The 12,831-nt window shown below is 35.0% G+C and overlaps 2 protein-coding genes across 2 annotated transcripts; both read right to left on the reverse strand.

The window, feature by feature from the left end:
* Nucleotides 1–1,692: 1,692 nt before the first annotated feature.
* LOC116190292 (peroxidase 24-like) lies at nucleotides 1,693–4,551 on the reverse strand. The gene is made up of 4 exons (XM_031519975.1): nucleotides 4,220–4,551; nucleotides 3,230–3,421; nucleotides 2,920–3,085; nucleotides 1,693–2,343 (listed from the first exon to the last, which is right to left on the reverse strand). Exons 1-4 carry the CDS (start codon nucleotides 4,442–4,444, stop codon nucleotides 1,937–1,939), a joined length of 990 nt encoding a protein of 329 aa, XP_031375835.1. The 5' UTR covers nucleotides 4,445–4,551; the 3' UTR covers nucleotides 1,693–1,936.
* Nucleotides 4,552–9,712: 5,161 nt separating this feature from the next.
* On the reverse strand, nucleotides 9,713–11,621 carry LOC116190291 (peroxidase 24-like). The gene is made up of 4 exons (XM_031519974.1): nucleotides 11,364–11,621; nucleotides 10,993–11,184; nucleotides 10,714–10,879; nucleotides 9,713–10,595 (listed from the first exon to the last, which is right to left on the reverse strand). The coding sequence occupies exons 1-4, from the start codon at nucleotides 11,619–11,621 to the stop codon at nucleotides 10,132–10,134; spliced, it is 1,080 nt and encodes a 359-aa protein (XP_031375834.1). The 3' UTR covers nucleotides 9,713–10,131.
* Nucleotides 11,622–12,831: the final 1,210 nt, after the last annotated feature.

Here is a 12,831-nt window from a genome sequence, read left to right on the forward strand (position 1 = left end):
AACTAAATTTTCTTCATAGATTACATTTGGTAATTTTTATGACAATATAGGTGTTTAGCAAGAATATTATAGTATAGTATTGTAATTGAAGAAGTAACGGCAAAGATATATAAATATTATACTTAATATAATCAAATATTATAGTTAATATAAACAAGTATATTTGGGGTTAGAAGAATTGTAAGATTGTAATAGCATTACTACTTGACAATGTTAAAAAAATATATAGATACATATTTTCTTTTATAATCTTCTTTCCCCCCTTTTGAACTTGAGTTCTGTATTTTTTTTTCTTCTAGCTCTCTGTCTTACTCTTTTAAAGATGTTACATAATATAAAGCATAATTAATAAATAAAAACTATTTCGATAGATTTTAACCACTTAATAATTGTAATATACATTTTATGTTTCTTAGTATACATTAATATCGGTCTATCTTAACATCAGAGAGCCATGTGACTTCGTGGATCTTCCCCTCAAATGTCTACTTTATTACAATTTTCTTTAAATTTCAATAACTTACTACAATTTTTAATTTGTTGCTTTTTTTTCCTGTAATTTTGCACTTTTTATTCAAACCCATTCCTCACTTTTCTCTCTCTTTCATGTAAAAACTATTTAATGATAATTTTTTTACATTTTCATAGTTATCTTATAATATAATTTAATTGTGCTTCTCATTTATTTTTCCTTCACGTTCATGTATGTTTACAAAATTAGAATAATTTCGAAATTGGAGTGTTCATCAGTTTTAAAATAAATCAATCTATGTTAAGTTGTCAATATACTTTTCAATATTACTAACATATGTTATAATACTTTGGTCGTATAAAAATATTAATCGTTAACAAAATAAGTTTTTGGAGATCTACAGCATAGCGAGGCCCCTTCCTAGTATATTTTATGAATAAGCATCAATTGAACAACTCATATCCTGATCCATAAATCTAATAGCCTTTCCTATATCCCTTTTATTTGAACCTTCTTAGAAAAAATTTGAAAAGGAAAGGATTCTTCTGATAAACCGGTTCGACCGCCAGAGGCCGAATCTACTGGGCCGATGGGTTGACTAGGTTGCTGGTTCTCGCAGGATCTTTAAGCAATATGAGTCCATTGCAAAACTGACCAGACCAAGGTAACGGGTCGCAGGCGAACCAATTGACAAGGCCAAGCTGGGTTTAAAAATACTGATATACCTCGATAACCATTCAATCCGAGAATTTTGATTTCATAAGGATATTTGTATTATTATTTTTTTTTGATAACCCAAGTGAATTCCATTAAGAAACGAAATTTGTGGGGAAATTGGATAGAATGTTCTTTTTTTTTCTTTTTTTTTTCCCTTTTTGGTGGAGAAAATTGTGGGAGACATTAATCTGACAATTCCAGAGAATCGAGCATTAAAAATTACTCCTCCTCCCAACAAATGCGCTTCCTGAGGTTCGAATTTATGTTCTCTTCCTTACAGGAGTGGGCTCGAACTTGTTGTTTTTTTAGGATGTTCTTCAATCCTTCATAAATTTTTGATATGTTAACCATTTCTTAATTTGAAAATCAACCATTCTAATTATATATTATCTCTCAGTGATCCACGACCCCCAATTCAAAATTTTATTTTGGTTGTTTGGTATTCGATTAACTAACTTCAAGAGAGCAGGACCCGGGAGAAAGAGTAAAAAACACGGGAGGACTAAGCCGACGCTGAATAAGATTAATTTTGATCCATTTGCTGAGGATTTAATAGTCTTACTGGAAAAAGAAAAGGTATACACTTTACATAAAACAATTATAATTTTTGCCAACTAGACAATTATTAGCGGTTAACTAAAACATTACATAAGACACGTAAAGGAGAAAGCATAGGTTAAAAACTTATTGGCTTGGGATTTAGGAATAAGGTCTTATAGTTGATTAGGAAACCAGTTAATCCTTATTTCAAGAGTTTACAACCCTACATTGCTTCCTAATCATCCCGGCAGTTCCGGTGAGGACTTCGATGTTCCCCATCTTCTTCATCGACTTCCCGAACTCGGAGAAGAATGCATTTGCTGACCGCAGTCCCTGCACGATCTTCACTGCAGCCTTGTTTGCGAGAAGCACTGCATCAGACTGGAGCAGACCCTGATTCTGCACGAGGATGTCATAGTAGTGGCTGTCAAACGAGGTTGAGCTCTGAGGATCCAACTCCACGGTGGTGCTCAGGTTCGCAGGGTTAGGGCACTGAGTTCTCAGGGAAGCCGCATACGTAGCGTTCAGGGAGGGGTCGGAGTCGCCTTTCCCGGTGAAGTTGTACAACCGCCTAGAGAATGTGCCACAACGGGCTACTCCAAGTGTGTGTGCACCTATACAGTAGAAATTTAGAGAGTCTCAGATCATACAATAGTATGTAATTTAATTCAAACAATGTTTTTGGTAGCACGTGATCTCTATTATATATACACAAGGCAAGGTTGACTTGCAAAGGTTGTATTGTATGTCTATTGTGAATTTTGACTTTGAAAATCGTCAAACAAATCAAAACTTGATTTTTGACCAGCTTCTTTTTTTTCTTTTTTCTTTTTTGAGAAACAAGAAACGAGTGTCGTTGTCGTCGTGCATTAATCTTTAATTATATATAAGTATGTCCAATCTATTACACTTCAAATCGGATATTGAAAATTTGAAAAATTCGAGAGATATCAACTAACCTAAAGATCGATATGATCTTATTCCAAGATATTCTATTTCTTAACTAATCATAATAATATGTCTGACACAATCACTCTATTCCATCAACGCGAGTAATGATAGAGCAACCGTTTTCATCGTCATGATCTGGAAATTGAAAAGGCTATGATGTTATCAATTATAACATTTGATACCCTAAAATATGTCTACACGTCATTTGATTTTTCGTCCAAGAGTTCAATTAATGGTACCTGAAAGAACGATGAGATCATTAACGTTAAGGCCTTTCTTGGAGAATATCTGCGCGAGTGTGCCGAAATTGGAAAAAGGAGAAGGGATGTTCCCGTTCACGTTGGACGCAAGCGACACATTCCCGTCCCTTCTGCCCGTTAGCACATCCCACATTGCCTTCTTAAACTGCATAAATTAACAGTTGAACATCATCGTATATGAGATCAATGCTGCTCTGAAAAAAAAAAAAAAAATATATATATATATATATATATATATAACTGGACTACTCTCTGCATTACTATTGTCCGAGCTAAATTACACAAATACCGGGAATGACACGGCATCACGAGCAGCCAGAGAAAGGATGTCTGCACAGGATACAACTCCGGCGCATTTTTGCTCGATTTGGGTCTTGATTTCATCTATCACATCATAGCCATCGAGTGTGAGGTTTGGGACAGCATTTTTCTCGGATTGGTTCGTTCCGACCGGATCTAGCAGTATTGATGCATCGCAGCCCTGTAATAACCATTTATGTGAGTAGAAGAGTTGTGTCTTTGTTTATGTACAGTCCAAGAAACAACCTTTTATTTTTCACCAAAAAAATAGAACTTCATTTTCAGTGTGAATCATGGTATCCGGAAGTCTAATTGGGCCTGACTAATCCAGCAAAGCTAGGTCGGTCCATTAAAGGATAAAACTCTCTCAACATGAATTTTTACATTCACAAGGACTTGAACCAAAGAATTTACTTAAGCGGAATGAGTGCCGAGTTACTTGAACCAATCCACGTTGGTAAAAAAAAAATTCTAAAGTAAAACGCATGCAAATGAGGAAGGGATTAATTAGTGTAGTAGCATAAGGCGTGACACATAATCAAGAGGTGTCGAGTTTGATTATTAGAATTTCTGTATTACCTTATTTGCTTTTCGGGCCCATAAACCTTCTTCGAAATCAAACAAGAAAACATAAGTGTATGAGTGGATACACGTAGATAATTAATAAGTATTTTTTTTATAAGTAGACACGACAACAACGACGACGATGGGATACTAGTTCATTTGTTTCTTTGTGTTTTGGGACGTGAAAATCCAAAAAAGCTAAGTAAATTATTGACTATCATATGTCAAGTTTGTTATGTGTCTCTACAATTTAAGAAATTCTTTCGTGCAATTAATTATTATTAACAGTGAGATCCATTATGTCTCATGAAGTGAATCATATAGTGTTATTTGTCCCTCGAAAAATCACAGGATTCAATTTGTCTCAAACTCAAATTAAAGAGAGATTTTTGTACTTTTCCCTATTCTTTTTTACCTTAACAAAACAGTCGTGGAAGTGCATCCTGAGTAGCTTTGCACCGAGAGCAGGGTTTGTTCGGGCCTTGCTCCATGTGATGTCCCTCACAAGTTGCTCAGCTTGAGGGCAACTTTTCTTGTAGAAGTTCTTCCTAAGATCACCAGCATTGCTAGTCCGTAAAGCAACTCCAAGCACCAGAGCATATAGTAAGAACATCGAGAGGTGACTTTGTTTGCGGGTCATTTTCGATCAAACAGCGGAAACTGAATGGAATGTAATCCTACAATAAGCTGTAGAAGATGAGACACGAGAAGAAGAAGAAAAGAGGAAGATGGTATATCGGATATTGATGCTTGAACAATATGAAACTCGGGATAGGTTTCCTTTTATAGACAGTATGGATGTATATAGATATATTCATACATCGATATGTTTGTATATTTTATATACCTCCATCCTTGAAATGTCAAACCTTGGACAGATCTTGGCAATCCGTTCAAGCAATATTTTTTTGGTTCAAGCAACATTAAAAATATTAAGTTGGTCTTTGGCCCAATTTCTTTAAAAAAAGCATTTTGTTTCTATGTGAGGCATGGTATCCGAAAACTTAATTAAATCCCTACTAAACCAATTGAGCAGATTCAGTCCACTAAGGGGTAAAACTCTTCCAACGTGAATTTTTCGCACTCACAATGACTCGAACTTGAGACATTGCTTAAGCGGAACAAGCGCCGAACCACTTAAATCAACACACGCTGATAAAAAAACGTTATTTAATTAGCGATGATCTCTCATCAAGGGGTGTAGCACAGTTGCACACTTTGATAATAAAGAGGTTCAGATTGATATCCATGACGGGACAAAAACATATATCTTTATTAACTACTGCAATTCATATTTCATAATATTAGATCCATTGGCCTTTCTTTTAATTAGAAAAAAAGAAAGAATGAAAAGCAGTGATCATCTCTCGATCGATTTATTAAGTTGCCCCGTGACCTTAATTAGGCTTTTGGCAGGGTCAAATCTCTCCTCCAAATGCCACCAAATCTCTTCCCATTAGTTTAATACAGTTCGGCTTCTTAAGCTTGATTTATATTTTCACCGAAAAAAAGACCTCAGTATTTTATTGCCCACTAGCTTGTTTGTAGCCATTGGATTGGTAAGATGTAGGAATTCAAATTATAATTGGCGAGCTATTTTACTAATAATAATATGACAGAATGATATGAGTATATCGTATACGTATGTCCGAGTGTCACGGCCCGACAGTTCTATAAAAGTTAAAGAACGGTGTACATACGTATTGATCAGAACAAAAATGAGGGACGATAATTGCTCAACTCTCTTGTATAGAGGATCTTTTTTTGGGGGGAAATAGACATTTTCACTATGATGATGAGCTAACAATTATCTTTTTTCCCCTCAATAAGAGATAAGTAATCATCTAGAACAAGAGCGTTATATGTGCGTGGATACATATGTATATACTGGTGAAATCACTTATTCATTGCACGTGAAACTTGATTAAATTAAATTACATAATACTAAAATATTATAATATATACTTGTACAAGAATACGAGAATTAATGGACTTACCAAATATTTAGGAACTCAAAATCAATAACATTCTTTGTTTTACAAATGAAATATATAAATAATCACAAATAAATCAATATTAACTCTTTTTGGATGGATTTTTAACTGTGTTTAATCAGAAATTCGTCATCACTTTAACTTAAAAATAAAATAAAAAAGTCAGGAATAATTTACAATAGTTATAGGGGCTAACCCAAAAAAACAGAAATAATTTCCATTTGATATATTTATTTGAATTAATCTTTCATATAAATAAAATATCTTAAAGGAAAGTCAAAAAAATGAATTCAGATTTTCAACACAAGGTTAAAAAGTAATTAATAGAAATATTATTTCCACGAATAGTCTAGCAATAGCACCCATAAGCCGACAATCCGGAAAAACCCAACTCAGATGGATCAAGAATACCGAAAATAAAAAACATTAGGAAATTTATTTGTGTTTCTCCTTCAAATTCAGGACTTGGGTCAATTGTGGTTTTTGGCAAAAGAAAATTTAAAGGAAGTTTGATAGACCCGACTTATAAATTTTTCAGTGACTTACATTCGTATATAGTATTAGAACTTACCTTTCATAGATAAAACTAAAGAAACAAACGATACACTTAGTTTCGACTCTACATAAGGCATAAGAGCAAGTATAATTTCAATTTACTTAATTCGTTTGTTTTCGTTAGAAGCTTGGGATAAATTTTGTTGATAATTGAATTGGAGACAACTTATCCCTCTTGTTTCACACCTGAGGATGGAGAATAAAAATGACAGGAGCTTATGAAGGTTGCATATTGAGAGCGCGAGGACTCTCGGCCTGTGCAAAGTAGGAGGTGGTAGCAGGCACTACAATGACAGTGCATATAATGATATCGTTGCCCGTAGAGAAAAAAAACTCTGAGAGAAGAGTAAAGAAAATAAGAAAAAAGAACTTAGTAATTAATAAGGTGTATTTCCCTCTTCTTTAAAACTATGCATCTCTTTTTTTTAGTATTTTTTGTAATGCATACTTTTGTATTCAAGGAACTCGTAAAAAATTTTATCCGTACTTTCAAAAAATCATTGATGGTAGAATGTTTGTCAAGTATTCATGGAAAGTTTTTGGTCCGTAGAATGATTTATATAAATAAATCAATATAAATTTTGAAAAAATTTGCTGAAAATTTGTTTGAACTCCATTGGTATTTTTGAAAGGAAATACTCATGAAACATCCAGTAGTAACTCATCAAAAAATTTCATAGATCAATTAATTCTAAAATTTTAATATAAATTTAGAAAATCCACTGATATTTTTCTTAATACGGACTCAATACTAGTGGAATTTTCTTGAAAATTTTGTCAATATTTTCTAAATAAATTACCAATAAATGACTGTGGATACTTCGTAAGAAATTTTTCATTGATAATTTTTATATTTACTATGGTGTTATGTGTAATACTTGTGCATGATATAAATCAGACAAACTCATGATACTAGCCACGAGAAAGAGTGAAGAGGCATGAGGTACCTGATTTTGGCTGGAATTATATTGAGATGAACCGTTAAGTTGGCTCAACTATTGAATTCAAATCCGATTAGGTAAACAACAGAATATAAGCTTATAGTAGGGCATGAAGAAGACTAAGGATACCATTGATTGAAATTATAAATATATTTTACTAGAGATTAGTAGAAGACAAAAAATAAACATACTCAATGGAAGTAGTTATCCTTTCAGCTTGATGTTTTAAATTCTAGTACATTTAATAAATACTTGTAGTTAATATCTCCCTATTCTCTTTTCTGTTGCATATAAATTTATTGTCATGTGGAAAGTAGGAAAATTGAAAAAGGTGGATCCAAAAGCTCATACCAAAATGTCATAAAGAACTTTTTTGCTTAAAAAAAGGGGAATTTGTCATTTGAATATTCCGCAAAATCTCAAAAAAAAATCAAGATCTTCTGATGAGAAAGAATTATGTGAATTTAATATTATGGATTTATATGGTAAGAAGAGATTGGGAATTAACTTGGTAAGAGAAATTATGGTTATATTAGCCATTGAAGGTACAGTTGTTGTATTAATGAGTGATAATTTAATTATGTTAAGTAATGATTACTAAAGATTTTTTTTTGTCATTTTTAGGAGAAAGAGTTTTTCATAATAATTCATTTATAATAATAATAACAATAATGATGATGATGATAATAATAATAATAATAATAATAAATAATAATAATAAAAATGATGATGATGACGACGATAATAATAATGCTAATAATAATGATGATTATGATATTATGTTCTTTTAATTTCTAAGAGGTTGTGTAATTTCTTCAAAAACAATGCACGCGTAAATTCAACTGTGAAACAAGGCATCGGGGATTGAAACCCGGCAAGAAACATGATTCCCGGCTTTCTTAGTTTGAAAGTCAACATTACCCTCCCTCAATTTATCGTTGACTTTCAACCTTAATTTTTTGTGACGTCCACAGTGAACTTTTCTGGGCAAAGGGGGGGAAAAAAAAAGAATGAAAGAAAGTGAACTTGTTAATTCTAATTGTGATCTCCGAGCTTAATCCTTCGAAGGTATATAATCCACATTTCTGTTCTCGATGAAATCTTTGTTGTTTTCTTTTTCTAGTTAGAAAAGTGATCTCTAAACCTAAAATGAAATCAGAAGTGAAACGAATATATTAGACCACTGATAGTATCAGGCTGAGCCCAATTCATTAGACCACATCCACTTTCTTTTCGCGATAGCATTCTTAATCACATTGACATTGTGTTGTTGGAAGTAATTAAAAAGTCATCGCTTTTGACGAGAATCAACCCTCGGTCCTGGTGTAATTATGGTTTAAATCGGACATTTTATAGCGGAGTTCAGACCCGTATGATTACGCCTTACGGAGGTTGCTATGTTGGTTGCTTCAGATCACTTTTATCAAGGCAAAAAAAAAAAGTCACCGAAGTATTGAGTTGATTTAAATATATATATATATATATATATCATATTTTAAAAGAAAACTAAATTAAAATATTAGATAGAAGGATATTTTTGGTACTGTGCGGAAGACCAGAGGAGAATATATATATATAATATGTATACATATGGGCTCTTTCTGCATGGTAGCTAGCTGTATACGCGTATACATCACCTATATATCGACTCTCTCTAGGTTTTACTTGCACCATGCACTGGTCAACGGTTTCTGGTCAACCTCAATAAAGATATCATTGAATACTGATTTGCTACAAGATAAGCATGCACCTATGTAACGAGCAGTCGCTCATGCATGTTGATTGGAGTAAACATATACGAGGCCATGCTTCACATCTGAATCAGGACAATTAGGACAACGGTGGAGATTTCAGATATCGACTAAGAAGAGGGCTCAGATCTAGAAAGAAGTCGAAATTAATAGGGAATTTCATCAAAATTATTGGAATTTATATAATTATTGATCATGAAATCAATTCTAGAGGAAACCCTACCCTACTAATTAGAAGCGATCGTCCCGGAAATAATTCACACAACAGGAGGAAGCTAGGGCTATCGTGATCGTATAACAATTGAGAATAACATATATAAGAAGTACTAAGAGGATGGCATATGTTTGATTAATCTACGCAGTATAGCAACTATATATAATCATGTATTCTAGCTCTTAATTTAGCTTATGATAGCTTTTTTTTTTGGTCTTTTTTTTCGGTGTGAACTGTGGTATTTGGAAACTCAATTGAGTCATGACTAATCCAGTTGAACTGGGTCGATCCATTAAAGGGTAAAACTCTCACAGTATGAATTTTCTGTATTCACAAGGATTCGAACCTGAGATCTTGCTTAAGAGGGATAAGAATCAAACCGCTTGAACCAATCCATGTCTTTTTTTTTTGTCTTTTTAATGAGACAATTTATCGGGTGATCAGTTCTTTTATTCAACTGTTCCAGCTGTACATTCGTTGGCATATGGAAACTACACAAATTTCAAACCAGAAAATAAGAACAGAGCTCTAAATTTATACGCAGCTATAAATTTCCACTATATATGCTAGCAAAGGGCATACAATTTGTTTTTTCGGTTTTAAGGAAGGCACATGGCCTAGTATAATGAATGATATACAATTTAACTCATAGTATTTGGGTAGGATTTGAATGAATTTGGTTCGTTAGACGTGGGAAATCTTAAGAGCATTGGGCATTTCTGCACTATAGTGAACTGGCCCCCCAAAAAAAAAAATTCACCTTAACGAGTTTTTGGGATGAGTTTTGAAGTGAAATTCTAAGTTCTTTCCAAACCCTACAGGTTTGAACTCAAATTGGCAAACCCTTCCCATGACTCAATGGGTAAAATTAGTTAATCACCTATCAGAGTGGGAACGATGAAATGCTCGTTTACAGATCCCCTGCCATCCGTATTGACCACTCGGCAATTCTTCCTGACTTCTCCCTCATTTTGGGTAAGAACTCCTATATTCCCCATCTTCTTCATAGAGACACCAAATTGATCCATGAATTTGTCGAAGTCCTCAAAAGCCTTCACGTAAGAAGCCGACGTGGAGTCGGTGAGCAACACTGCATCCGACTGGAAAAGGCCTCGGTTTTGGCCTAGAGTGACATAGTAGTGGCTGTCGAAAGAGAGAGAGCTACCAGGGTCCATCTCGACTGTTGTTTCCTGATCGTTGGGAGAGTGGGTGCATTTATCCAATACTCGTCTTGCATAAGCTGGGTCCAACGAAGGGTCCGTGTCGCCAATCCCGGTGAAGTTGAAGAACCTTTTCTTGGCCACCACGCAGTGTGCCATTCCGATGGTGTGTGCACCTGAATATATGTATGTAAATATGAATGAGCTTTGAAAAGATGTGATGCCTCATTGATCGATAACGGCATGATCAAGTAGTCGAGTTAGTTGTGACCGAAAAAGAAATGCTTGAGTTACCTGATAATGCAACAAGGTCCAACACATCGAGTCCATTGTCCGAGAACTGTTTCTGGAGCGTGGTGAAGTTCGAATATCCTGATGGAATTTTGCTCGAAGCTTCAGAAGCCAATGACACTCTCCCATCTCTCCTTCCAGTAAATACATCCCACATCGGCTTTCCAAACTGCTCGATGGATCATTAAGAAACAGAGAATTGATTGCTTTACATACTTTTCGATTAAAATGATCCTTAAGAAATAAGCACGTAAATATGGTAGCCGGATTTGGACAGGTTACCTGATAAGAAACTGCATCTCGAGCTGCCAGAGCTAAGATATCGGCGCACGAGACCGTCCCGGGACATAACAATTCGAGCACCAACTTTACCTCATCAATGACATCATATCCCCCAAGAGAAAGGTTCTGGAGTTCATCTTTCTCCACAGTCTCGCCACCAATAGAATCCAACAGGACCGATGCGTCACAACCCTGTCACCCAACATTATAAGCACGAGCACCGTAACAAATCCAAAACTATAGGCATCTATACCAAATTGCATAATCGGTGATCTTTCAAAAATAACCTGACAATGTATCGGGAAGTACGTGGACATGTATCATATTGCAGTGAGAAATTGAGGGACCCCGATGATGAGTTTGTAACATACCCTGACGAAACAGTCGTGGTATTGAAGCCTCAGGAGCTTAGCTGCTAAGGTTGGGTCGGCTGCAACTCTGATCCATATCATGTGTCTCACGATTGCCTCTACAAGCGGGCAGCTCTCGCTGTAGAAGTGCTCATGCAGCTTGTCGCCTTTGTTGCCGTTGTCATATTCCTTGCCATTGTCTAGGGTTCTTGCTGGGACCGCTGCGATCGGAAGAAAAAGAACGGTGAACAAGACAGCAAGAAAGTTGCTCTGAGTCATTATATTGTTATTATGTATTATTGTTCTCGAGTACAATCCTAAGAATTGGGTGATAGAGAAAAGATTGGTCTGTGGTTTTATATAGGGCACAACGCCCAGAGAAGGCCTTTGATATGGGAAAACTGACCCAGCAAATTCGACAAGCAATGGAACTAATTAACTGTTTAACATCTTTTTCAAGATTTAACCGTGACTTCCTGTCTTTTATATTTTTTGGGTTGGCCATGTTTCGCTGTCTTTGTGCAAACAGAACTCCACAGAATTTTGGAACAGAAAACATAAAATCCCATCTGGAGAAAAAACAGAATATTAATGGAATATTTGTGCAAATCAATAACGATCATGTCCCTGATCTTAGAAACGTGCTAAAAGCTAGTCCATAGATTGAGCGGTGCTGGATTTTCATTTTTATTTTTGTAATTCGCATGAATATAATGTTTTTCAATTATATATTATTGCTTGCAACCACAGGGAGACCGAGTGGGGTTGGGGTGGCAATCGCCTCCCCCAAAAAAATTTTAACATTATATGAAAAATCATAAATTTTTCTTTCATTTTTAGTGATGTTACTTATATTCGTCTCCCAATTCGGCAAAGGTACTTGTTCTTTTGCCCCGCTAAGGACTCGGCCCCCACCCCCCACCCCGCGCTTAAATCGTAGGTCCGTCCCTGCTTGCAACAAAAGAGTTACTGGTTCTAACCTCATAATTTTTTGCACCACATTTCACAATTACACAACATATAAGACACTCGATCATGTACGAAGGATTTATCGCGTTTCAGTTCTGTTTTCACAGGGAAAAAATGCTTCGGTTTGCCTAAAAACATGAACAAAAGCAAAATCTAGAAGTGAAAATTATATTGAGATATATAATAGGAGTACGATACAATACGATTGGTCTTTTCCCTTAAATGTTGAGATGATTAGATTCCATTTGGGCGGGTTTGGTGATGTTGCCCCACACATGGACTGCGGCATTTATAATCGAATTTTGCGGCATACTAGTTTGACACACGTGCGCTGCACAGTTTTTCTTTTTTCTTTTTTCATATGTATCTATATCCATACTATTTAAAGGCATAAGCCTCATTTAGTTTCACTTTCATCTTCCCGAAATGCCGACACTACACATATTACAATTTATAAGAGAGTGACATTTTTATTATATGCATTCGCCTTATTATACAATTGTGTTATTAATTAATTATT

This window comes from Punica granatum, unplaced genomic scaffold (assembly GCF_007655135.1).
Source record: "Punica granatum isolate Tunisia-2019 unplaced genomic scaffold, ASM765513v2 Contig00415, whole genome shotgun sequence".
Taxonomy (NCBI): Eukaryota; Viridiplantae; Streptophyta; class Magnoliopsida; order Myrtales; family Lythraceae; genus Punica; species Punica granatum.